Below are 27,630 nucleotides of genomic sequence, written 5' to 3'. Positions count from 1 at the left end.
TACGCAAGTCCTGAACTTTCACTCTCACAGCAAATATACAGCATGAACCCTTCCCACCGAGAAGAGCATATTTTCCTTCAAAACAAGGAGCAAAGAGAGCAGAAAGCTCTTAATGTACTGACACAAAGATTAAACAGTCATTCTTTACAAAGGCGCCTGAGTTACTACAGAAGATGTAAACAGTCCGACTTCCTGTCTGTCCCACTTTCTCTGGGTTATCTTTTTTTTTAAATCTACTTACAAAACAACAAAGTCTGGAGATGTTTTGATGGTGTTTTAGTTCAATTAAATTATTGCTTAATCAGCTGGTATTTCAGATTAAGGTTTGTACATCTGGTTTAGTCACTTCATGTCAACCACATGCTCATTATTATTTATTCAGACTGTGTATTTGAGGTCATTTCCTTTAATCTGCCAATTTGTTGTGTGCAGCCAGTTTATCCATTTAACACGAAGCTGAAAAACATAAATGACTTATAGCTGAGGCTGGATGCTGGTGATTGCATTATTTCAAGTCGTCTCTCTTCAGGCCACAGTGTGTACAGATGCCAGGTTTCGGGATGTTGCTCGGCGAGTTGGTGTTTTCAGCCATATTGCTGGTATTGCCAGGTAGTTGCTGCAGGTAGCGGTGGTCATAATAATCAGGCTGTTCCTGTTCTTGATTGCTCCACTGCAAATAAAGCTCCCTCTCATCTGTTAAAATAAGTATAGATTACAAATCAGACCTGGAGAAACACCATCATCTGTTAAAGTGTTGGTAAGAAAAAAGGTAAAACCTGCTATTACTGAGAAAATGGCTTTGATGGGGTTGTGTCAACTAAATACAAAAGGATAAATAAAAATAAGTTGATCTCCTTTGCAGTAAACATACACAACTAAGACAACGTTGTGGTGTGCTGGAGTTACATGGTTCATGTGGAGTTTGGATCAGACTGTATGTGACCCTGCAGTTTTAGGCCGCTCAATCATTATGTCAGTAAAATTTTAAAAAAGGCTCTAGTTAAGTGTTATCATCTTAAATAAGTAAGAGCATTGCTTCCATTTGCAGCATGGCTTTTTTGAAAGATCAGGTTTAGATGCCTCGTCCATAATTTAACAATATTTTCAAAATATATTTGAGTCATCTGCAGTTTGAAATGTCTTTAACCTGCTACCATTACATTAACTTAAGTCTAAATATAAATATAGTGGTCCTAGCACTGCACCTTGGGGAGCTCCACAAGTAACCTTTCAGAAGTTTAGACTGAAATGAAGCTTCTTAAGTAACTAACAGATTATATGCAGTGGTTTTAAAATAACTAAAAAAATAAAAATAAAATCTCACCGTTTAGTCGCACATGCTTTTTTCGTCTGATCCGGATACAACAAACGATGGCAATTAGGATCAAAATCAGAACAATACCTGATGAGGATGAAAATAAATTGTATTAGACATGTAAAGTAAAGAGTTTTTGTATTTGAATCCTGTGTTCATTGCTTCAAGCTTAATTGCTCTGCATTTCAGCAATGCCACACATGTTAAAATGTAAGGATTACACAGAAGACACAACATACCTGCTCCACCACCCACTAAAACCCAGATGCTAATTCCAAATATTGTTTCAGAGAAAACTTCAGGAATAAAACAAGAGAAGAAGAAAAGAATCTTGTTATGATATGAGCTCACGAACATTTGGAAAAAGGCAAATTTAAACGTTTGCAGAGTTGACAGCAAGTAATATTTACAAGGCTTATAGCAGATTTGTTGAACAGGCAGACTGATCTCAGAGCCGATGGTGTTAGAAACATTGCAAGAGAAATGGGGTTTGCCACGTCTTTGGCTACTCTCGTCACCGTCTTCCTTTTTCTGCCAACCTGTTTACCATCCTTAAACCATTCAATCTTCTCATTCTGTGGGAGAAACACAATTGTGATTAATTGAAGAGTTGTTGTGTGTGTGTGTGTGTGTGTGTGTGTGTGTGTGTTTTGTGTGTGTGTGTGTGTGTGTTGTGTGTGTGTGTGTGTGTGTAGTTTTTTGTTTCATTTTGTTTTTCTTGTTTTTCCAGTGCACGGCTCAACATATAAGAGTATTTTTCTTTTTGTGTGTGTGGTGACTCTGTACAATTAACTGTGGAATTAATAATTTGAAAGACAAATTCTTAAATACATTTCAGCATTTTAATCAGTGGGTCGTTGTCTTTGTGTCTTTTGTAAAAAACTAAACTAAACTTAATTAATCAAACTTTAAAACATGAGGCAAAGAGAATGATTGCCAACAGAAGCCGAATGCAGCTGAAATTAGATTAGCTGTATCCCATTTTATATATTAAAATAATATGTGCACATAAATCTTGCTGTTTCAGCTGCATTTTACAGTCAACACAGTTCAACTGCTTGGTTTCAGTGGAGGTGAAATGAGACCTTTGTCCACAGATTCTTCAGCAGCTTAATTTTAAGTTATTTGAGGAACTCACTACATGGAAATATCAATAAAACATGAAATATTGTCCTCACCTGACCAACACTGCAAGTAAAACTGACTCTTGTCTTATCGCCTGTACACGTCATCGTCACATTGGGCTTCTGCACACGGTCTGAGTAAAGAAAATTTGATTATATTAACATTATATGAACTGCTGATAATACATTAAAAAAGTAATAAGACTGCATGACAAAATTAGACAGTAACTTTAGTATATCAATGAGCCAGCAGTTTTCTGTGGGTTAAATGTGTGACTAACATAGAAACAGACAGAAGACTTGCTATAAAGTACATTTGTATTACCAAAATGAATGTATGGATAATGTGTTGTTACTTACCTAATACACACAAATGCACACTTGGTAAGTTTCCCCCCACATTTATTCCATCTGTGTAAACCTCTGCTCTGTATCGTCCTGACTTGTCTTTGGTCAGTTTTGTCAGCTTTAGTGATCCAGTTGAATCAACATCATCATTTTTCCCCATGATCACCTGTTTCTGTCTGCGATTAAAGATTACGCTTGTGTCCTTGATCCATTTCAGGTGATCTGATTCCTTCAACTTATATCTAAGTGGCACAGTAAAGCTTGATCCTGTTGCAGCGTACACACAATCATCCTGAGAGCCTTGAAATGAAACAGAAGATGAAGAAAAAAGATTAGCCATGTTAGCTGTAAAGAGATCACGATGCACAAAGAAAGTATCAGGCACTAACAATTACATTCTGTTTGCAACTTGTAAAATATTTCTAACTTAGAGGGGACATTAGTAGGTTGTAAACATAAATATACCAAAACTAATGACTTTGTGCACAGCATCAAACACATTTCCTGCATGTCCAAATGTCTCTGAGTGGCTTTTTTGTAAGAAATTACTAAAACCCATCAGGAGATGTTCGATACATTGTTTTAATTTGATAAATCACTGACAATCAGCTGATATTTCAGAATAAGGTTTTTGTCTTTTTTGGTCTTCCCAATAAAAGTCGACTACTGTTGAAGATGATCACGTTTTTAGAATGATCTCTGTGTAGGTTGAGTTCTTTTAATCTGCTACATTTGTGCGTGCGCTACAACCAGTTTATACACTCGCTGTGTAGCTGACAAATGTCTATGATAGGACAGATCACTGAGGCTCAATGATTGTTATCTCATATCCTGTTGTTTCTCTTCAGACCACCGTGCACATTTAAACATAAACTAAACCTAACTTTAGTTTGTCGTCAGTTGTGAGCACCAGATAATATTTTTTAAAGGCACATGGCATTTCTTCATGATTATGAGACACTGAGAAGACAATTAGACGTACTCAGTAAAATGGATTTTGTAATCACTGAACAACTTGACAGTTTCATTTTCTATTAGGGGAACCCACAGGAAATCAGAGGTTATATCAGTCGTCTGCTCAGAGTCACAACATTAATATTTTCCAAAGTGATAACAAGAAAATAAGATTCTTGTTATCACTAATTTTGAGATACTAGTCAAAGCTGGTTGAGTGCCTTTGTTCAGAGGCAGTCACAAAGTGACTCGTGGGTAATTGCCCCACACCTTTCATGTAGCAAAAAAGGAAGAGAAAACGCATTATCTTTTAAAATTTTAACCATAAGTTTTCTGTTTCTCTCCATCTTAACCACAAGCGGTTCTCAAGACTCTAACCCAGAGAGCTCTGAGCGTCTGCCCGTGACCGTTACCACTTCCCTGTGACTCTTGCATGCCTTTCCTAAAAAATGCCTCTCACAACTTTACAGTTGCAGAAAAGACAAAAAGGCATTTATCTTTATAACTGTCATGTGAGAATGTCTTTTTCTTTTTTTTTTTTGTAAAAATTGTAAAGATTGTAAAATTCAAACACAACCAGTCAACATGATGCATGACCTGCAAAGAAAACTGTCAAAAGTCATCACTGACATCGTGTGAAGATCACTTAATCCTGTAAATAGTGCTGAAATAATCAAAACATTCAATGTAAAACTAAGAAGAAGTGAAGTGATGCAGTTTATGACTTACAGATTCCACAGAGTGGGGTGAAGCGCTGCAGCGCTACGCCCCATTCTGTGTGTGGTTGACTTCAACCTACGTGGATTTTGTTACTCATCATTTAAATGATTTTTTTTTTAAATTCGAAAGTCTTTATGTAAAGACAGTGATAACTTTAATTAAGTCCAGTCCAGTGAAGACAAACTAGTTTTTCTTTTTAGTCAGCACTGTTCAGTTTCTGAGTCCTCTATTGAGGAGTGAAGCCAAATTTGCATTTCATAAGTACGAAACAAACTGTTGATGATGGTAAATGACAGCGCAGAATAACACACAATTAACGAGATGAAATTGAATCTAAGTTTTTAAGTAAGATAATTATATTTATGCTTTAGTTCATCAACTACAACTAAATGAAGGCATTTTTACGTGGGAGCTTTTTAGTGGGAGCTTCGTACAGAAAAAAAGGACTGCATGCTACATAGCAACAGATCAAATGTCTGTGATGTGTTAAAAAATTATTCAGTGTGCAGCTAAACACTGATAAATGATTTTATCTTTCAAAAACATTTGAATTTTGACACTTAACATTTGAAATTAAAGCCATAAACTTTGGATTTTAAAGCTAATTGCTTATACAGTTCACCAAAAACTACACCTGACAGCATACAGAGATGAAGTGTAGCCTACCTGTGGAGGCAGTGATGAAGCAGCAGAGCAGAAACCCAGCGATGGTGGCAGCAGAAGCCATCTTCTTCTTCACTGTTGTCATCACATTCAGCTAACAGCCGCTTTCCATTTTAGAGGTTGTTTCCTGTCAGAGTATGGTATCATCATATTTACGTGCGTGCGCATGTATGGTTTTGAAGGGAAGTGATCCAAGAGGCCTCGTCTACTTTCACAGATAAAGAACAAAGTAAGTGTGACACTTAGAACAAAGACTTTGCTTTTTTAGTTTTCTTGCTTCAGCAAATATATTTAAATATAATCTCCAGTTAGAGATGTTCAAGAGGTAACCGAAAACTCAAATACAAACTGTCCTAATTTGGGTGATAATTTGTAATTTAGACATAAAATATAAATGTATGTTTTTCTGAAATGACTTCCTCTTAAAATCTGATAATACAAACTGATTTTTCTTGTTACTGCTACAGCGTCCTTTTTGTTGGTGTTTTTCCTTTCACTGTCAAGCAAAGAGAATGAATATTCCATCATTATTTTGTAAAATTAAAAGTGTATTTTATTTAAATAATGAGAATAAACACTTCTGTGAGTGTAATGTGGCAAATAAAGTATGTATTCTTAATTTCAGGAGATTCGGGGTGTCCCATGAAGCAAGATTAATGGGTTATTGAGATAAGCTGAACCTGAGTCAGAGCTCAAACTCTGCATCATGTTGTCACTGAAACTTTTAAGTACTCCTGTTTTGGACGTTGATGCAGAAAATGTTATCATGAAGAATACCAACTGAGCACTAATGATTGTTACTTGAGACTCTCTCTCTTAACCTGCTACCATTACATTAACTTAAGTCTAAATATAAATATAGTGGTCCTAGCACTGCACCTTGGGGAGCTCCACAGGTAACCTTTCAGAAGTTTAGACTGAAATGAAGCTTCTTAAGTAACTAACAGATTATATGCAGTGGTTTTAAAATGACTAAAAAAATAAAAATAAAATCTCACCGTTTAGTCGCACATGCTTTTTTCGTCTGATCCGGATACAACAAACGATGGCAATTAGGATCAAAATCAGAACAATACCTGATGAGGATGAAAATAAATTGTATTAGATATGTAAAGTAAAGAGTTTTTGTATTTGAATGCTGTGTTCATTGCTTCAAGCTTAATTGCATTTCAGCAATGCCACACATGTTAAAATGTAAGGATTACACAGAAGACACAACATACCTGCTCCACCACCCACTAAAACCCAGATGCTAATTCCAAATATTGTTTCAGAGAAAACTTCAGGAATAAAACAAGAGAAGAAGAAAAGAATCTTGTTATGATGTGAGCTCACGAACATTTGGAAAAAGGCAAATTTAAACGTTTGCAGAGTTGACAGCAAGTAATACTTACCAGGCTTATAGCAGATTTGTTGAACAGGCAGACTGATCTCAGAGCCGATGGTGTTAGAAACATTGCAAGAGAAATGGGAGTTTGCCACGTCTTTGGCTACTCTCGTCACCGTCTTGTCTTTTTCTGCCAACTGTTTACCATCCTTAAACCATTCAATCTTCTCATTCTGTGGGCGAAAACACAATTAGTAGATTAGTTGAAGGCTTAGAGTGTGTGTGTGTGTGTGTGTGTGTGTGTGTGTGTGTGTGTGTAGTTTTTTGTTTCATTTTGTTTTTCTTGTATTTCCAGTGCACGGCTCAGAATATAAGAGTATTTTTCTTTTCGTGTGTGTGGTGACTCTGTACAATTAACTGTGGAATTAATAATTTGACAGACAAATTCTTAAATACATTTCAGCATTTTAATCAGTGGGTCGTTGTCTTTGTGTCTTTTGTAAAAAACTAAACTAAACTTAATTAATCAAACTTTAAAACATGAGGCAAAGAGAATGATTGCCAACAGAAGCCGAATGCAGCTGAAATTAGATTAGCTGTATCCCATTTTATATATTAAAATAATATGTGCACATAAATCTTGCTGTTTCAGCTGCATTTTACAGTCAACACAGTTCAACTGCTTGGTTTCAGTGGAGGTGAAATGAGACCTTTGTCCACAGATTCTTCAGCAGCTTAATTATAAGTTGTTTGAAGAACTCACTACATGGAAATATCAATAAAACATGAAATATTGTCCTCACCTGACCAACACTGCAAGTAAAACTGACTCTTGTCTTATTGCCTGTACACGTCATCGTCACATTGGGCTTCTGCACACGGTCTGAGTAAAGAAAATTTGATTATATTAACATTATATGAACTGCTGATAATACATTAAAAAAGTAATAAGACTGCATGACAAAATTAGACAGTAACTTTAGTATATCAATGAGCCAGCAGTTTTCTGTGGGTTAAATGTGTGACTAACATAGAAACAGACAGAAGACTTGCTATAAAGTACATTTGTATTACCAAAATGAATGTATGGATAATGTGTTGTTACTTACCTAATACACACAAATGCACACTTGGTAAGTTTCCCCCCACATTTATTCCATCTGTGTAAACCTCTGCTCTGTATCGTCCTGACTTGTCTTTGGTCAGTTTTGTCAGCTTTAGTGATCCAGTTGAATCAACATCATCATTTTTCCCCATGATCACCTGTTTCTGTCTGCGATTAAAGATTACGCTTGTGTCCTTGATCCATTTCAGGTGATCTGATTCCTTCAACTTATATCTAAGTGGCACAGTAAAGCTTGATCCTGTTGCAGCGTACACACAATCATCCTGAGAGCCTTTGAAACAGAAAGATGAAGAAAGAGATTAGCCATGTTAGCTGTAAAGAGATCACGATGCACAAAGAAAGTATCAGGCACTAACAATTACATTCTGTTTGCAACTTGTAAAATATTTCTAACTTAGAGGGGACATTAGTAGGTTGTAAACATAAATATACCAAAACTAATGACTTTGTGCACAGCATCAAACACATTTCCTGCATGTCCAAATGTCTCTGAGTGGCTTTTTTGTAAGAAATTACTAAAACCCATCAGGAGATGTTCGATACGTTGTTTTAATTTGATAAATCACTGACAATCAGCTGATATTTCAGAATAAGGTTTTTGTCTTTTTTGGTCTTCCCAATAAAAGTCGACTACTGTAGAAGATGATCATGTTTTTAGAATGATCTCTGTGTAGGTTGAGTTCTTTTAATCTGCTACATTTGTGCGTGCGCTACAACAAGTTTATACACTCGCTGTGTAGCTGACAAATGTCTATGATAGGACAGATGACTGAGGCTCAATGATTGTTATCTCATATCCTGTTGTTTCTCTTCAGACCACCGTGCACATTTAAACATAAACTAAACCTAACTTTAGTTTGTCGTCAGTTGTGAGCACCAGATAATATTTTTTAAAGGCACATGGCATTTCTTCATGATTATGAGACACTGAGAAGACAATTAGACGTACTCAGTAAAATGGATTTTGCAATCACTGAACAACTTGACAGTTTCATTTTCTATTAGGGGAACCCACAGGAAATCAGAGGTTATATCAGTCGTCTGCTCAAGAGTCACAACATTAATATTTTCCAAAGTGATAACAGGAAAATAAGCTTCTTGTTATCACTAATTTTGAGACACTAGTCAAAGCTGGTTGAGTGCCTTTGTTCAGAGGCAGTCACAAAGTGACTCGTGGGTAATTGCCCCACACCTTTCATGTAGCAAAAAAGGAAGAGAAAACGCATTATCTTTTAAAATTTTAACCATAAGTTTTCTGTTTCTCTCCATCTTAACCACAAGCGGTTCTCAAGACTCTAACCCAGAGAGCTCTGAGCGTCTGCCCGTGACCGTTACCACTTCCCTGTGACTCTTGCATGCCTTTCCTAAAAAATGCCTCTCACAACTTTACGGTTGCAGAAAAGAAAAAAAGGCATTTATCTTTATAACTGTCATGTGAGAATGTCTTTTTCTTTTTTTTTTTTTGTAAAAATTGTAAAGATTGTAAAATTCAAACACAACCAGTCAACATGATGCATGACCTGCAAAGAAAACTGTCAAAAGGCATCACTGACATCGTGTGAAGATCACTTATTCCTGTAAATAGTGCTGAAATAATCAAAACATTCAATGTAAAACTAAGAAGAAGTGAAGTGATGCAGTTTATGACTTATAGATTCCACAGAGTGGGGTGAAGCGCTGCAGCGCTACGCCCCACTCTGTGTGTGGTTGACTTCAACCTACGTGGATTTTGTTACTCATCATTTAAATGATTTTTTTTTTAAAATTCGAAAGTCTTTATGTAAAGACAGTGATAACTTTAATTAAGTCCAGTCCAGTGAAGACAAACTAGTTTTTCTTTTTAGTCAGCACTGTTCAGTTTCTGAGTCCTCTATTGAGGAGTGAAGCCAAATTTGCATTTCATAAGTACGAAACAAACTGTTGATGATGGTAAATGACAGCGCAGAATAACACACAATTAACGAGATGAAATTGAATCTAAGTTTTTAAATAAGATAATTATATTTATGCTTTAGTTCATCAACTACAACTAAATGAAGGCATTTTTACGTGGGAGCTTTTTAGTGGGAGCTTCGTACAGAAAAAAAGGACTGCATGCTACATAGCAACAGATCAAATGTCTGTGATGTGTTAAAAAATTATTCAGTGTGCAACTAAACACTGATAAATGATTTTATCTTTCAAAAACATTTGAATTTTGACACTTAACATTTGAAATTAAAGCCATAAACTTTGGATTTTAAAGCTAATTGCTTATACAGTTCACCAAAAACTACACCTGACAGCATACAGAGATGAAGTGTAGCGTACCTGTGGAGGCAGTGATGAAGCAGCAGAGCAGAAACACAGCGATGGTGGCAGCAGAAGCCATCTTCTTCTTCACTGTTCTCATCACATTCAGCTAACAGCCGCTTTCCATTTTAGAGGCTGTTTCCTGTCAGAGTATGGTATCATCATGTTTACGTGCGTGCGCATGTATGGTTTTGAAGGGAAGTGATCCAAGAGGCCTCGTCTACTTTCACAGATAAAGAACAAAGTAAGTGTGACACTTAGAACAAAGACTTTGCTTTTTTAGTTTTCTTGCTTCAGCAAATATATTTAAATATAATCTCCAGTTAGAGATGTTCAAGAGGTAACCGAAAACTCAAATACAAACTGTCCTAATTTGGGTGATAATTTGTAATTTAGACATAAAATATAAATGTATGTTTTTCTGAAATGACTTCCTCTTAAAATCTGATAATACAAACTGATTTTTCTTGTTACTGCTACAGCGTCCTTTTTGTTGGTGTTTTTCCTTTCACTGTCAAGCAAAGAGAATGAATATTCCATCATTATTTTGTAAAATTAAAAGTGCATTTTATTTTAAATAATTGAAAATAAATACCTCTGTGAGTGTAATGTGGCCAATAAAGTATGTATTCTTAATTTCAGGAGATTCGGGGTGTCCCATGAAGCAAGATTAATGGGTTATTGAGATAAGATGAACCTGAGTCAGAGCTCAAACTCTGCATCATGTTGTCACTGAAACTTTTAAGTACTCCTGTTTTGGACGTTGATGCAGAAAATGTTATCATGAAGAATACCAACTGAGCACTAATGATTGTTATTGAGGTAGGGAGTGAGTAGCTTTGCCCTTTGCAGTTTGTGTGTAAGTGCAAAAGCTTACAGCACCTGGTATTCCCAGGCGGTCTCCCATCCAAGTACTGACCAGGCCCGACGCTGCTTAGCTTCCGAGATCAGACGAGATCAGGCTTGTTCAGGGTGGTATGGCCGTAAGCGAGGAAGGATGTCCGAAACTGCCTTTTTGAGGCTGACAAAAATGTCCTATGTAACAATTCTAATACATGTGAGTACAAGAGAGGAAGAAACCCAACAATGAGTTGAAACATTAACTTGTTATTTATTCCTGCTTAAAACAGATGATTATGGATTTCAAAATCTTATTTGGATTTTGTGTGTACCCATTCATTTTATTTATATACACGTCACAGTTTACATTTTAAAATAGACAGAAACTGCTAAATCAGGCACACTTGTAATTATCCAAATTTTTTTGCATTAAAAAAAAATCTAAATCTGTGTTTTATTACTTGTTTACTTATGTTTAATGTCAGAAAAAGTAACAATGATTTAACTTAATTTAACTTAATTAAAACAAAGATAAAACATACATCTTAAGATGTAAATCAATCACGGTACAGGTCACTTAATAATTTACAGACATACATACACATTTCATACATTTAAAGACCTTTATGTGCCATCATATTCAAAAATTTGTATTAAAAAAATAAAATGACTGTTAAATTAGAAATTATTATTAAAATTAATCTCTGGTGGACCGACCACCAACAGGAGCTATTGCAGGTGTTCGGCAGCAGTTTGGGGTGGAGGCTCTGGTCCGATCTCCGGCTGGTAACACTGGCTTTAAATACCCAGAGCATCACCTCTCTGATGGAGAAGGAGCCTGAGGTAATGGTGAGGTTGAGGAACATTTACTGGAGATTCATATATATCTCATGAAGGTCCAGAGCCTTTGATTGTCAGACTGTGTGTTAGCAGCAGAACCATCTGTAATAATAAATGAATTATAAATCCAGAAATATACAGTTGTGTCATTTTAGGTTTGACATTTTTAAAGGGAATCACTGAAGAGGTTTTGGGAGGCGGCCCACACGTTCTACTACTATAAATGTGACTTATGACTTCCCCGTGCACTTTTTAATCACTGCAAGCGTCTGCACATCGTCTGAACTTTGGTTATACGAATCTTATATTAGATTTATTTTATATTATGTCCAGTGGTACAAAATCAGCAACAAATATATCATCATCTCTTAAAGTGTTGGAAAGAAAAAAGGTAAAACCTGCTATTACTGAGAAAATGGCTTTGATGGGGTTGTGTCAACTAAACACAAAAGGATTTTTTTTAAAAAAAGGATAAATAAAAATAATTTCATCTCCTTTGCAGTAAACATACACAACTAAGACAACGTTGTGGTGTGCTGGAGTTACATGGTTCATGTGGAATTTGGATCAGACCCCCACCCATCCTATGTGACACGACAGAGGTGATTTCTGTAGCTATGTGACCCTGCAGTTTTAGGCCGCTAAATCATTACGTCAGTAAAATTTTAAAAAAAAACAAGGCTCTAGTTAAGTGTTATCATCTTAAATAAGTAAGAGCATTGCTTCCATTTGCAGCATGGCTTTTTTGAAAGATCAGGTTTAGATGCCTCGTCCATAATTTAACAATATTTTCAAAATATATTTGAGTCATCTGCAGTTTGAAATGTCTTTAACCTGCTACCATTACATTAACTTAAGTCTAAATATAAATATAGTGGTCCTAGCACTGCACCTTGGGGAGCTCCACAGGTAACCTTTCAGAAGATTAGACTGAAATGAAGCTTCTTAAGTAACTAACAGATTATATGCAGTGGTTTTAAAATAACTAAAAATAAACAAATAAATTCTCACCGTTTGGCCGCACATGCTCTTTTGGTCTGGTGCTGACACAACGAACGATGACAATTAGGATGACCAGAAGAGTAACTGATGAGGATGAAAATTAATTGTATTAGACATGTAAAGTAAAGAGTTTATGTATTTGAATCCTGTGTTCATTGCTTCAAGCTTAATTGCTCTGCATGTCAGCAATGCCACACATGTTAAAATGTAAGGATTACACAGAAGACACAACATACCTGCGTAACAACCCAGTAAAAGCCAGATTTCTGTCATTGTTTCAGGGAAAAACTTCAGGAATAAAACAAGAGAAGAAGAAAAGAATCCTAATATGATATGAGCTCAATACAATGACTACTTCAGTTCATGAAGATTTGAAAAAGGCAAATTTGAACATTTGTACAGCTGATAGTAATTAAGTAATACTTACCGGGCTTATAGCAGATTTGTTGAACAGGCAGACTGATCTCAGAGCCGATGGTGTTAGAAATATTGCAAGAGAAATGGGCGTTTACCACGTCTTTGCCTACTCTCGTCAGTGTCTTGTCTTTTTCTGCCAACTGTTTACCATCCATAAATCATTTGATCATACAAATGTTTTCCTTCTGTGGGAAAAAACCCACAATTTGTGGATTATTTGAAGGCTTGGAGTTCAACAAAAAGTCCTATAAAGAACATACAATTGTCCCAGGGTTTGATTGTTTAATTATCCAATGCTTGTTTGTGGGTGTATTTTGTTTTATTCGTTTTGTTTTGGGTTTTCCAGTGCAAAGTTCAGCCAAAATATATGAATGTTTTTGTTCTTTTTCATTTTGTGTGTGGTGACAATTAATGAACACAACATTAAGAACTAATAAAAATCAGTAAACACATTTATAATAGCAGAATTATGATTCTTAAACATATTTCATATTTTTAATCAGTGGGTCGAGGCTCTGGGTGTTTTGTAAACATCTCAACTTATTATCGAGCTTAACTTTAAAACACGAGAAAAAGAGAATGATTGCCAACAGCAGTCTAGTGTGGCTAAATTAACAACTCGGTTTATTTTGTTTTACACTTTGGATTATTTTCCATCTTATGTAATAAAATAATGAAGACATACAAAGTCAAACCTTGCTGTTTCAGCAGCATCTTATTGTTGTTTCTCTTCTGACCACCATGCTCATTTAAACGTAAGCTAAACATGACTTCAGTTTGTTCTTCTTAACCCGCCCCTTAATGATCTTAACCACAAGTGGTACTCAACAGTGCGAACCACTGAGGCCTCTGAACGCCTGCCAACGACTATTACCACTTCCCTGTAACTCCTGCATGAAAATGTGTTTCCTGAAAAATGCCAAAGTTTTACAGCTGCATAATCAAAACATTCAAAGTAAAACTAAGAAGAAGTGAAGTGATGCAGTTCATGACTTATAGATTCCACACATGGAGGTGAAGCAGAGGAACACTATGTATGTGGTTGACTATAAACTACATGGATTATGTCACTCAACATGTAAATGTATTTTTTATGGAATCGAATGTCTTTATGTAAAGACTGATATTTTAAAAATAAGTAGAATTACTCATGCCGTGCAGTAATAAAACACTGCATGCTACATAGCAACAGATCAAGTGTCTGTGATGTGTTAAAACATTATTCAGTCTGCAAAAACTACACCTGACAGCATACAGAGATGAAGTGTAGCGTACCTGTGGAGGCAGTGATGAAGCAGCAGAGCAGAACCACAGCGATGGTGGCAGCAGAAGCCATCTTCTTCTTCACCGTTGTCATCACATTCAGCTAACAGCCGCTTTCCATTTTAGAGGCTGTTTCCTGTCAGAGCATGGTATCATCACATGTGCGTGATACAAGAGGCCTCGTCTGCTTTCATAGATAAAGAACAAAGCAAATGTGACACTTAGAACAAAGACTGTGCTTTTTAAGTTTTCTTGCCTCAGCAAATATATTTTAATATAATCTGTGATCTCCAGTTAGAGATGTTCAAGAGGTCCTGTCTTAATTTGGGTGATAAATTTAGTTTTTTAATCATCACTCTGTAAGGAAAGTAAATGAAATGAAACTAGAGATCAAATTGAATATCCCATTATGATGATTATAAACTAAAAATTGTTTTAATATGTTAAATAAAGTTATGGAATTTTGTTTATAAATTTAAGGTCATTTTGGTGTCCCATCAGTTTGCTTACCAGCATCTTATGGGGGTGGATGATGCTGTTATTTACCTGTGCTCACTCTCACCTGCATGTTGCTGGCGCCATTATGAGGAACTTGTTTTTTTGGCGTGTTTCTACTGCCTTATGTACCATCTAACCACTTTTACTGCTCAGGATTGGTGTCACCACATCTACTGTCTCCTGGGTTACTAACTGTCAGTGAGAGAGGCCTCAGTTTGTACAAATGTGGGCTTCCCTGTCTGGTGTGGTTAGTTAGCTTTACTGGGGCATCTAAGAGGATGGTACTGGTCTCATTCTCGTTTAGTCTGTAAACCTCAAATTTCCGGCATAACACTAGCACACGCCACCTGCAGAAGTTCTCTGATGACACTGTGGTGGTTGCAGTCACCTACTTCTGAATGTCAACGAGGCAAACAGATGGTGGTTAACTACTGGAGGAAAAAAACAAAGCCCATTAATACCACGGGTGAGGATCTGGAAACAGTGGCCAGCTACAGGTACTTATTGTTAACTTTTACTCACAAATGACAAACTTGATTCAAGGACCAACAGTGATGTTGTGAACAAGAAGTGGGCGACAGGACTGTTTCTTGGAGAAGCTCAGATCCTTTAGCATGTGCAGTAAGATGTTGGAGGTGGCAAGTGGTGCTTACTTGGTATTAGGTTGGAACCAAGTGACAATTGTGACTTGTGAATTGTGACTTACAATTGCCTTGCAATTGACATTCACTGTTCATACAGAGATTGTACTGCACACTCAACCTCTGAGCGGCCACTTTTTCACTGCAACTACTTGGCAAATGCAATCACGAAGCATCCACAGATTGTTTTCCTAGCTGCAAGGATGTTGCCATCCTGTATTTTTACGTGTTTTGTTGTATACTTGTAACACGCAGACACTAAAGCGGTCCCGCCAGAATGTTATGCTAAAAAGAACGATTCTTTAAAATCCAAGGGGGAGCAAGGGAGTCAGATACCAAGGGCACAGAGATGAAGCAGGTCTGATCGGAAACAGTTTATTTCCCAGCCAGAAAGCACAAATAAAAACACCCTTAAAAATCTACTAAATAAAACTATTCTAAAACCCATAAAACTACAATTTGCTACATTCACTAAACCCCCTGATATAATTATGCCACATGTTCATTATGGGTCCACCAGCAGGCCAGGAATTCCTTCTTTAGAGCAGAGTCCACGCCAGCCTTGTCTTTGGCAGACGAGAAGGAGCCTCCCATCCTCTTGCCCTTCCACTGGGCCCATCACATCCCAGCCCAGCTTGTGTTCTGCACCCGAATCTGTCATGCGATGCCACCACAGCTCCCCTTGCCTTGTTATTTTACCTGGCCCCCAGGTAAAATAACAACTGGGGGCCAGAACAATGGTCCCAGAAGCGGCCCTGGCTTGTAGCCATGGCAACCCTCTCCCAACCCAGCTGCAACCAGTAAACGACAGTGGAGACCCTGCTGCCAATCACACGCGTTGTCTCCTACTGTCACCGTTCCTTGCTGTCAGGACTGGGTCGCCATGTCACGCTGGCCGTCTAGTATTCCTCCTCCAGTGCTCAGCTAGCCTGCTTTTAAAAGGTCTTTACACAGCTGATAGGCCACCTCTGGACACACCCATGCCTCAGCATGTGATCCCTATCAGCTAATTTGTCCCATGCACAGCCAGTCCACAGTGGATTAAAAGAATATTATGCAACAACACTAAATATAAATATCACAATAAAATCATGCAAATAAAATCAACACTATGTACCAATACACAGTATGGTCTAAAACAACAAAACATAAAAACACAATTTTCCACTGTGTGACAAACTCATTTGAATGTATTGTTGTTGTTTTTTTTTAAAAAGTAAATATACAGATGACTTCTGGTTTGCTGCGGGGATTTTCAGATCAGGTTTATCATGACAAACTATGACAGTGCTTATTCAGAGATTTCAATGCCAATCTGTGTTTCCTTTCATCATCTGAATCTGGCTCTGATTTCATCGAACCTTTAGAGTCTTTTAATCAGACGCAACAGGGGAAGCATGTTCGCCCATGTAGATGGGAACACATTTGAGTTGGTGATCTCCTGATGTGTGTGTGGATGATGTCACTCTTTCCAGATTCCAGTTATTTCTCAAAACCCCACAATCATCTGCAATGATTTGCTCTTGTTCACTAAATTCGAGTTACATTTATGTTATGTTACATTTATCTCAGCAACAGCGAACACAACTTCACCACAGACGAGCTTGTAAGCACGTTTAACAATCATTTAACAAGCATTTTGGTTTTGATATCCCCATTCTGGAGGAATGTCAATGAGGAATTAAGAATTTTCAGAGGAAATGCAGAAAGGCCAAGAGGAAGTGCAAAAGGGCAAATTAATTGCTTCTGCCATAACTAGGGAAGCGAGGAACATCAGTCTGTCACAGTTAATCGCTAACCAAGGCTATCCATCAATAAAAATCAGTCGTTGGTCCTTCCATAGTAAAGTGTGAAAGTGATTAATTTAATCACAAAATTCCAGAATTCCATCCCAAGTTTGAGGCTGAGTCAACAAAGCCAAATCTTAAATCAGTTCAGAGAAACCTTGGAAGATGCTATGACGGTTTCTAATTTTTCCACCTGCCTGTCAAACTGTTTGGTTTTTAAAAGGTGTGTTCTGGACAGCTGGTTCTGATATTTTAATTATTATAAACTACTTTCTGTGATCTGGGATTTTCCTATTTGAAATATCAGTCTACCTTTTTGAAGAAACCCTCTCTCGATCCCCTGAGTTTATGTTCAAGATTTGATTTTTATCCAGAAATCTCAAAAAAGATTGTGGACCGCAGCGGTCCACAATCCCCGGCCAACGGACCGGTACCGGTCCATGAGTAGTTTGGTACCGGGCCGCGAGAGTTGAGGCTCGAGTGTGAAATTTATGGTTTTATCAGATTTTATTGTTATGGGACACATGGGTCTTTTCCCATGTGTTATGAATAAATCTTCCTTTTACTGGTACCGGTACTGTTTTTATTTGTTGTATTTATCCGCAACACCTTAAAGGCTTGTCCGTGAAAATATTGTTGGAGATAAACCAGTCCATGGTCCAAAAAAGATTGGGTACCGCTGACTTAGCAGACTCATTTGATGAATAGAAAGCAGATCTTTGCTCTCATTGTAGGTCTGAAAACTCTCGGGTCAAGGTCTCAAAAGGTTTGTTGCTTGCTGCTGACTCTGGGTTCTTCTCTGTTTTCATTTTTCTTGACTTCAGTTCAGCCGTTGATACTGTGGACCAAAATATTTTCTTCACATGTCTGAGAAGCAGTGCTGGCATCAGTGATGTGGTGCCTCATGCCTCATGTTCCTGTGCTGCTACTTCTTGTGGAGTTCCACAGGGGTCTATTTTGGGTCCACTTTTATTTATGATCTACATGCTGCACTTTGGACAAATTCTGTGCTGATATAGCTTGGATGCTCTCTGCTACACGGACAATGCACAACCCTACATCACTAGTGATGGCTCTCATATTAGGTTTTGTCTGGCCTACTATGATAATAAGACCTAATACATTTTCTAAAACTAAAATAATTGTAGTTACACATTCTCTGCCCAGCACCGTTGATGTTTCCTTTAATCTGGGGTTTGTACCCAAAAATGTCTGCAAACCAAGGGGAAATCTAGGTTAGACACCTGTTAGCTCTCAGGTTTGTCAAGCCACAGACCACCACAGGTGCTTGAAAATTCTCCAGTCCTCTTTTATTCAGCTTTGACAGGTATGTCAACTGTGTTAATTCCGGTCTCATTCTAACTTAGAAAAGGTAATACATGCTATTATTTCTTTTATACTTAACTACTGTAATGTAGTTTACAGTGTGCAGGCTACAATTATCTCAAAACACATAACAAAGGAAGCGACTACATTATACCAGTTCTTGCAGCTCTTTGATAACTACCTGTTCTGAGCCATATCAGTGAAACATGATTATCTTGTCATTTCCTTTTTTTGAGCATGTTAGGAATGTCAGGACTTTTTCCAGTTATGATCAGATGTATTTTATGTGTATTTAAGACAAATAAACATCTCTGTGTGCATACTGTGAGAATCCTTCCTGTAGTCGTTTGAGTAGAAAAGTATTACTTGGTAAAAAATGTCACTTCTCACTTGTGGTTAACAGGTACCTGTATATACTGGTTTCAGTGTGTGGGTTTCACATCACAGAGCACTGACAGTTTGTTTTTGGTTTTGTTTTTTGTACTTAAACTTGTTACTTCGTTTAACTGTGTTTACATGCAGCTGGTGTGGGAACAAAACTCTGCTTTTTGCAGAAATGTTAAGCAGGATTTGACAAAATGACTGTTGCAATCCTAAAACCATTATTTCCAGTGCCTTGTGCAATACAATTATCCCCAAATTTCAAGTATATCAGTTGGCATGGAAGGCAAAATGAAGAAGAAGTTGGTCTCCAGTGTCTAAGTTCACTCAGTTACATAACCTTTGAGTTTGTATCGAGACCTCAGGAGAAAAAGCAGTCCGTCCTATGTAGTAAACTGCATATGCACATCACATTTGGTCAGTTGATAACATCTTGAAAAGCTATTACTGAACATGCATCACAGGAAATGGCTCCAGGGTTAAATGTCATCAGTTTTTGCTTTTGATGGGTTTTTTTCCAATACTGAATCCTGCTGTTTGAAGTATTTTTTAAGTAGCATTTAGAGTTTTAGAAGTACTTTTATCTCCATAACTATTTATCAGATTAAATTGTGTTCACATAACGTGAATTCAACATGATGGGTCACCGTTTGTGAACATTTGCACAGCTCATTGTGTCAGCCAAAACCACAAGAAGCAACAGCAATATCACGTATCGCTTATCAAAAATATCATGAAAACAAAACAAAACAAAAATAAAAGACCTTAAATTGGGTCAGCGGTTGTCAAACTTTTTCTAGCTTGAGAAAAAATATGTGCAGTTATAAAAATTTTCCCGGGTTTGTTTACTGATCTAGTAGAAAAGGTGCCAGCTGAGCATCCTGCACTGTTTTCAGTTTCCACAGCTGTTCCACTGTGTGACTGTTAATATTAATGTAGCTTTGAAGATGACATAAAAACACTCACAGTTTGACAAATGCTCGGTTGCTGCTGATGCTTTGCAACATAAGGACTTAATATCTTTCCTCATAACTGTAAAGACAACAAAGCTTTTAATAAGAATACACAAAGCTCTAAAGAGTGATGCTCTAACAGTGCCGCAGTTGTCCACAGGGTGGCGCCATTACATTACACATGCATGCAGTACAAACAGCTGCTGAAAACATGAAGAACCTATAAGGTATTATGATTTTAATACTGGATAAATTATACATTTACACAAACAGGATTTATGTGAGTAGCTGAATAAATTGGTGTAAAACCGCGTCCACTTCTCACAATGAGAAACCAGTAGGCTTAAATCATATTAATAACATTTACAAGCTTTAGTTTCATGTTGTCACTTTGTGTCAGTGTGTGGTTGTTTCAGTCTTTGGAACCACAGAGGTTCCCTTGTACGCTTTTGACCCCGTAATGCCTGCACCGTGCAAAAACGGACAGGAAAATTCTGCATTTTTAAAACCCAGAGACTTTAAACGATTTAATGACTCTTAAATCTATTATTCTGCAAGGCTTTTAACGGTAGAAATGTTTTGCTTATATAAAAGAAGAACAGAGGTTTAGGTAAAAACAGCTTCTGGTTATATTATTCCCAGTTTAATATGTGGTTAAAATTGATTTGTTGTCAACTTGAAACACAGCTTTTCTCTTCTTTACACGAGTCCTGATGTGATCTTGTGATGGAGACAGACTGACTCTTTTCCTCTGAGGGGCACAGATGACCCTCTGCTGTTAAATGGGCCTTTATAAATAGAGCAGTTATTTTTCCGCTGCTCCAGTCCAACACGTCTGTACATCAGATGGACACAAACCCCTTTAGACACCCCAGCATCCAATCGCAATCCACTACATTGATTGCAACAGCCAATCAGAGCATTTCGGATGAGTTCATCATCATATGAAAATACTTTAAATAACCGCAGCCAATCATTTATTTCATCTGTTCTGCGTCAAACCAGAGTGGTCATCACTTTTGGATCATGGGGGGGATGAACAGACTGTCCTAAAACTAAAGAGAACATTTAAACTGCAGCACCTGGGCCCCTTTTTTAAGTGGATCCCAGAGTCCCAGAGGTGCATGACCTTCGACAAGCACATACTCTGAGCGTGTGACCTAAACAGCAGAGATCCCTGTGATATTAAGTGAAATATAAATCTGTCATGCACATCACATGTGCAGTGTGAGGTTTTAGAGTGCAGGGAGTCGCCGGGGAGGTTTGAAGAGTCAGCCCACATTTCCTGCCACACAGCTAAGCCTGTGCTTCAGCGGGCTCGTACGTATCATGCATCACTTCATTAGCATGAAAGTAAAAGACAGACGCTGTGGCATCTAAATTACAGGGAAGTCTTTTCAGAGAACCCCTGTCAGAGAGCTGTTCAGTCAGGTCTGCTATACTTTTGAAGAGGCCTTTGTAGAGTCTTTTTATAGACTCCATGTGAAGACACGATATTGTACGAGTGGAAACAACACCCACAGAGCGCTAATGACGCCCAGTGATAAGAACATTTAGTTATGCTTGTGGGAAGTATGGAGCGCACTACCTGTAATCACTGGTAATAATAGATTTTTTTTCAAAACTGGATCAGAGACTTCTTTTGTTGAACTATTGGGTCAATTAACTACATGTCGAGATGCATCTTTTTCCCTCAGCTTGCTGCTTGTTGGGTTTCAGACTCACACAGGTGGGTGTGGGGATAGCTTATTGCTAGCTTATTGCTATTCTTTCACCTAAAAAGAATAGCAATAAGCTAAGCTAAGCACCTAAAAACACAGAAGACATCTGACATACTGAGTGTTTCCTCTTCACTCTCTGTGTGTTTATTAAATCGCTCTGCATTGAATCATTAATTATTAATAATCTCTCTCTGTCTGCGACAGCGTGTCTATTGTCCTGTCTCCTTCCCCTAACCACCAATGCATTGAGGCAGATGGCCGCCCCTCTTGGAGCCTGGTTCTGCTGGAGGTTTCTTCCTGTTAAAATTGAGTTTCACCCTCCACTGTCGCCAAGTGCTTGCTCATCTGACTGTTGGAGTTTTTTCTGTATTATTCTACGGTATATATCTTACAATATAAAGCACCTCGATTTGACTTTTTTTTTTTCTTATTTATTGCTATATAAATAAAACTAAATTAAACTGAATCACGTCATTGTAATATCAAGGATGTTTGCAGGTCTTACCTAAAACCAGTGCTAGAAACTTCTACCATGTCTGCAAAATCTTTGATTGTTCCCTAAAAAAGGAAGAGAAGAGAGGAGGACAAGGAGGCAGACTGACAGAGGAGATTTTAGTGCCAAGTAACATTAGCAACAGTAACAACAACAACATCAGTGGTGACATCAGCGCTTTCACTAGTTTCTGTGACTCAGTGCACTCCTGCCGAAATGAGGGTCCCATTCTGAAAAGTAGCTGTCGCTTCCTTCCTATAAACTACAAGCCTTGTTTTTGGCCCCGAATCCCATTCGTCTGCAACAAAGATAAACACTGTTTAATGTATGAGCACATAAGAAAAGCGAAGCCACGAAGAAGGTCTGTATTCTGGTGGTACATGATTGTTTAGTCATCATCTTTCCTATTTTTCCCTTGTAATCTAAGCAGCTCCTCCACCATTTAGCTCTCACCTTCCCTCACGAGGCGCTCGAAGAGAAGCAAAAAGTGGGATAATTTTAGGTTTTATTGGCATTGCTGAGAGGAGATTATGAGACAAATCTTTGTGGAGGGATAAACAGAGCAGGGGCGAATGTGTGGAGTAAGAAAGGAACAGTCACTAAAGTGTCCCAGCTGCTTTTAATCTTAAAATATGAAGATGAATTCACTTCTGTGTTTCAGACACAGACGAGCGCTTTGTATAAAATCCAAACTGCAGTCCTGATGTCAGAGTGGATACAGTAGGCCAATCTGGGTTTCCATTTTCAGATGCCTGACAAGTGCGCACAAAACTCCAGTGTACTGGATTTGCGTTATTTTAAGAGGAACGAGTGTCCCAGGACATTCTGAATTTAAGCGATTGTCCGCGGGTATCTCCGGGGAATGCCGTCCTTTGGACTCACTGGATTTGAGTGATTATTTTGGATACGTGACACAGGGGACAGCGCCGATCAGGTGCTGCGGATTTGTGGGGTATTTATATCGGGAGACCTGGCAGCATTTATTTTATGAGGTTTATTGAAAAGTATGATGCCCGACCATGAGTGCGCCAGATTAGTGCTACAGCAGTAGCCTGCTGTGGTTACTTTTGGCCTTTTTGGTCCATCAACGGTTAGAAGTCATTTGAGTCACTTTAGGTGGGCCGGATTTGTAATGGCTGCAGGATGCCAGCTATTGTCACTGATGGATTTGTGGTGTGTCATTCTTAGCAGGTTGAGTGTGTCTGATTTATTTTAGTTGGCTAGATGAGGTGGCTTTGTTGATTATATAAGGCAATGTGACAGATAGATACTTCAGACTGAGTGTATTTTTTATATTGGGTCATAGGGATGGATGATGGCTAGTCTAGTTTTAAACGACTGATTTAAGTAGCTTTTGATTCACAGTAATTTAACACTGACACCACTGGTATCTGAGTTTAGTAGCTCTTCGGTGGGACTTTTGATCCCTGAGGAGGAAACTCTTTATCTAAGCGGTGCAGTATCCCTAGGATGTGAAGGATTCAGTGTTTTGCTTGAGGATGCCTCAGCAGGCTGAGAGAGTTATGAGTTTAAGCCTGCAGACATTCATGGATGTCTGTAGGATGTACACTATGGTGTCTCCAGCCAAATGTTCTGAGTCACACTCTGGAAAAGGTCAAAAGAACCAAATCAAAAATCACTGAAATCTAACATCAATCTCACATCAGTGCTTTTGGCTACAAAAACATGGCGTCTGCAGGATTTACCCTGTGGGGTCTTTGACGCCTTGTGCACTCATGGTTCAGGGTAGGGTTGAACACATGCCTCTGCAAGGACACACATGTTTAACTGTGGGACATGTGCTACACTAATACACCCGCTGGCATAAGCCTATAAGGCCATGAGTAAAATTACTCTTTAAGAAAGCTAAGAGATTAAACTTTGCCAGCCAAGAACTCAGAGTGAAACTTACAGTTTAAATATATAAATATATAGTTAAAAAATACAAAACATCATTAATGGTCACCAGAGAACTTCAATCTATACACCTAAAAACCACCAACCAGGCGAGAAATTTGGGTGTAGTGATGGATGCAGACCTAAACTTAGAAAAACACATTAAGACAATAACAAAGTCAGCTTACTATCACCTCAAGAATATTTCAAGGATAAAAGATCTGATGTCTCAACAGGACCTGGAAAAACTAGTCCATGCATTCATCTTTAGTAGGCTTGATTACTGTAACAGCATCTTTACAGGTCTACCTAAAAAATCAGTCAGACAACTACAGCTCATTCAGAACTCTGCTGCTCGAGTCCTCACTAAGACCAAAAAAGTGGACCACATCAGTCCAGCTCTGAGGTCTTTACACTGGCTGCCTGTCCGTCAGAGGATAGACTTTAAAGTTCTGATGCTGGTCTATAAAGCTCTGAATGGTTTAGGACCAAAATACATCAGTGACCTCCTGACCCAGTATGAACCTTCCAGATCCCTCAGGTCATCTGGATCCGGTCTTTTATCAGTTCCCAGAGTCAGAACCAGACACGGAGAAGCTGCATTCAGCTTTTATGCTCCATATATCTGGAACAAACTCCCAGAAAGCCTCAGATCAGCTGAAACACTCAGTTTATTTAAATCCAGGTTGAAGACTCACCTGTTCTCAGCTGCATTTGAATAAAGCACCAAATCCACACTTTTAAGCTTAAATTTCAAAACTTACATTTTAACTACTGATTTTATCTACTGTTTTTTATCTATTTTTTTAATCAATTTTAAATCATGCTTTTTATTTGTTTTTGTTTTTTAATGTCTCTGTAAAGCACTTTGAATCACCTTGTTGTTGAATTGTGCTATATAAATGAACTTGCCTTGCCTAATGGGGGAAAAATAACCCAACTTCTAAGGTTTTACATATCAAGACACAAAACATTAGTTAGTTCTTCCAGGTCTTCAACTTTCAGCAGACTCTTCTTTACATTGTTGCCTCATTTCATTGAGCTCTCTTAACGTCACACACAGCATTTCAACTGGGTTGAGGTCTGGACTTTACCTTCATTCTTTTCTTTTCTTTCATTGTAGATTTGCTGCTGTGCTTGGTATCACTGTCCTCTTGCATGACTCAGTTTTGACAAAGCTTTGTTTGTTGGGCAGATGATCTCAGTTTGACTCTAGAATATTTGGTTGGTATGAGGTGTTTGTGCTCATATGCTATGTTTGACATTTGCCAGATGTGGCACAATGCATTATGGGAAATTCACTAACGCTCACCTTCCTAGTTCCTATGGAACCAGTAGGGGTGTTGTTGTTCATCTCAGGTCGTATTTATCTCATTTCAAGGTAAGGACCAGATAATGTTTTATTATGTCCTGATATGTAAAACTTTAGAACTGATATAGGGTGTACTGCTGTAACATCAGTATCAAATTCCACACAGAACTTCCACAGATATTCGGTCTGAACATGAGTTTTTTCCAACAGATATTAATTATTAAGATGGAATAATAATAATAATAATAATAATAATAATAACAAAGAGAGGAATAGAGATCAACAAAAACATACTAAATACTCAGAAAATATATTAGCACTGACAGTGAACAAATTGCAATTCCTAACAACAGCATTAGCTCAGAATTTCACAATCAATGCATCACAGGAACTTTCCTGTATGTGTCATTTGTTGATCATTCAGGCTGACATGTTTCCCTACAGCCTCAAACAGGCTTTCCCTTCCTTCATGTCAGGACCGATCATGTCACACATTCAGCAACTGTGTTGCCTTGCACCTTCTACAACCACTAAAATGTAAAGAAACTACTGGATCAACTGTATATAAATGACGCCGTTTTTTTGCTGTTCAGCTGACAGCTCATATATATAACACGTGACATCAGCACCTACACACAGTCACACACACCCAAACATGCATCTCCCACTGCCATTTAAATATCAAAATCACTGCATGTCTTAATTGCAGACATTAAAGATCCAAACAAGTCATTAAAATTAGATGAGACCAAGGTGTGTGTGGTCTGTGCATTTGGAGCAGTCTTGTAATCACATTAGGCTGAGTGCGTTAGCGTGAATACTGATGAAGAAATCGCTGTGTGAGAAATGCCAGGACATGCTTTGCAACCCTGCTCAGTAAAGGATTGATGATTAATTTTAACTTGGCTAAAACCTGAGCTTGGCAGTCCTTTCAAGATCTTTGAGGTGTACTTCATCCGCTATTGAAAGCAAGGCATTTCACATATTTAGCCCCACTGGTGACGAAGGATTCAAGTATATATTGTCTGCAAATGCTCAAGAAAACTTTCCCAACACCACCCAAGGATCTCTTTAACCCACCTGAGTTTCTAAATGTGATTTTTTGAAATCTAATCTTGGCTTCAGAAACATGTTAATGTCATTAGAGTGAGTCAGAGAAGAGAGCTGTTGCTGTGTGTCAGTTGTTAGCATTGTTCCTCAGAAGCCCATATCAGATAAAGCCTGCTCTTAGACAGGGCCTCTGAGGAAAAGCTAGTTGTGGGCTTCTCCGCATAGCTGGCTATATCTGGAGAACAGAGAGCAGGAAGAAAGAAAGAGCGAGAGAATGTGTGTGAAGCCGCCAACAGCTGCATTAAGTCTTCCAGTGTAAACACAGCTGATGGGATAAACCATCCCTCTTCACCCCTAAAATGCTCTCACCCTCTGTTATCCTCTATTTGCCCATCTATGTATGCATCCATACATCAATATGCATAATTAGGACAACTTTATTGACAGAATGACAAAGAATGTTTTGAAAGCCTAATGAATGCTAGGAAAATCTGCTAATATGTAATCAGTTAGCATGTATATTAGCTCTATGATGAAAGGCAGCTGCCTTTTGTTAGCGAATGCTTACGCAATACTTATTCTATGAAGTATATAAGTATATATTATAGACTTATCCACGACATATTATAGAATTCTTCTCCTGGTTCCAGTACAAACTTCACAGCACAGTCATTTCATCAACCTCCCAGTTCCGCTAACATCCACAAACCACTGTGTGTGCAGTATTTCAGGAATTCCACTTCCATACTTGTTTTCAACAATGTGTGGTTATTATGTGTGAAGTAGCTGTGAGATGAGTGAGTAACTGGAGCTTTGTTGTGCACATCAAGAAGTGGTCACTGTTGGATGACATGGACCATCCGCTTGTTAAGTGATGACATAACAGCCGTGCTTCTGGGTCCTATAGCTCAATTGGTACATGAATTTTTCATGTACTAGTGACTCACCTGGTGTGACAGATGGATCATCGCAGATGAAGTTGACTGAAGTTTGGCCTGTTTTTAGCATCTTTTTCCTGCCACTCGTCTCTGCCCCTCAGAACCTTCCGATTGACTTCCCATTCGTCCTCCATCTTTGCTCTGCTAATGTGTTTATATTGTCCTAACTATAGCTCTGTAGCAGGACACCAGGTAGCAGACCATTGTATGCCAGCTAGCCCAACGTCAATAACCCTACAAACATTGCTGCTGTTCATGTTCACTGCAGTTATTCATGCCCAGGTTTACTTAGGGATGGGTATCGTTTAGGTTTTATCCGATTCCGGTGCCAAACCGGTACTTTTGAAACAGTACTGGTGGTTAAATGGTGCTCGAACCGGTGCTAAAGAATGGACAACACAAA

At 38.1% G+C, this 27,630-nt stretch overlaps 1 protein-coding gene, 1 long non-coding RNA gene, 1 other non-coding gene and 1 pseudogene across 3 annotated transcripts; all 4 read right to left on the bottom strand.

Annotated features, from left to right (window-relative positions):
• Window positions 1-5,271, bottom strand: LOC121812373 (annotated as a pseudogene).
• Window positions 905-10,151, bottom strand: LOC102308163. The gene is made up of 7 exons (XM_042214403.1): window positions 9,888-10,151; window positions 7,561-7,848; window positions 7,255-7,334; window positions 6,519-6,684; window positions 6,348-6,404; window positions 5,946-6,200; window positions 905-1,147 (listed from the first exon to the last, which is right to left on the bottom strand). Exons 1-6 carry the CDS (start codon window positions 9,967-9,969, stop codon window positions 6,097-6,099), a joined length of 777 nt encoding a protein of 258 aa, XP_042070337.1. The 5' UTR covers window positions 9,970-10,151; the 3' UTR covers window positions 905-1,147; window positions 5,946-6,096.
• A 588-nt stretch (window positions 10,152-10,739) lies between these two features.
• On the bottom strand, window positions 10,740-10,858 carry LOC121812377. Its single transcript, XR_006053029.1, has one exon. It is a non-coding gene; the product is annotated as a 5S ribosomal RNA (ribosomal RNA).
• An 811-nt stretch (window positions 10,859-11,669) lies between these two features.
• Window positions 11,670-14,526, bottom strand: LOC102307952. The gene is made up of 4 exons (XR_317440.3): window positions 14,244-14,526; window positions 12,979-13,153; window positions 12,788-12,839; window positions 11,670-12,635 (listed from the first exon to the last, which is right to left on the bottom strand). It is a non-coding gene; the product is annotated as an uncharacterized LOC102307952 (long non-coding RNA).
• Window positions 14,527-27,630: the final 13,104 nt, after the last annotated feature.

This window comes from Haplochromis burtoni, unplaced genomic scaffold (genome assembly GCF_018398535.1).
Source record: "Haplochromis burtoni strain Fernald_Lab_line unplaced genomic scaffold, NCSU_Asbu1 Contig_560, whole genome shotgun sequence".
Lineage (NCBI taxonomy): Eukaryota > Metazoa > Chordata > Actinopteri > Cichliformes > Cichlidae > Haplochromis > Haplochromis burtoni.
This window is presented reverse-complemented; position numbering and strand designations above follow the sequence as displayed.

Coding starts and splice junctions, on each gene's coding strand:
- LOC102308163 (XM_042214403.1), bottom strand. CDS start 9,969: ATGAGAACAGTGAAGAAGAAGATGGCTTCTGCTGCCACCATCGCTGTG. Junction 7,849..9,887: donor CTTCATCACTGCCTCCACAG/GTACGCTACACT, acceptor TCTGTTTCAAAG/GCTCTCAGGATGATTGTGTG. Junction 7,335..7,560: donor TGTGCATTTGTGTGTATTAG/GTAAGTAACAAC, acceptor TTCTTTACTCAG/ACCGTGTGCAGAAGCCCAAT.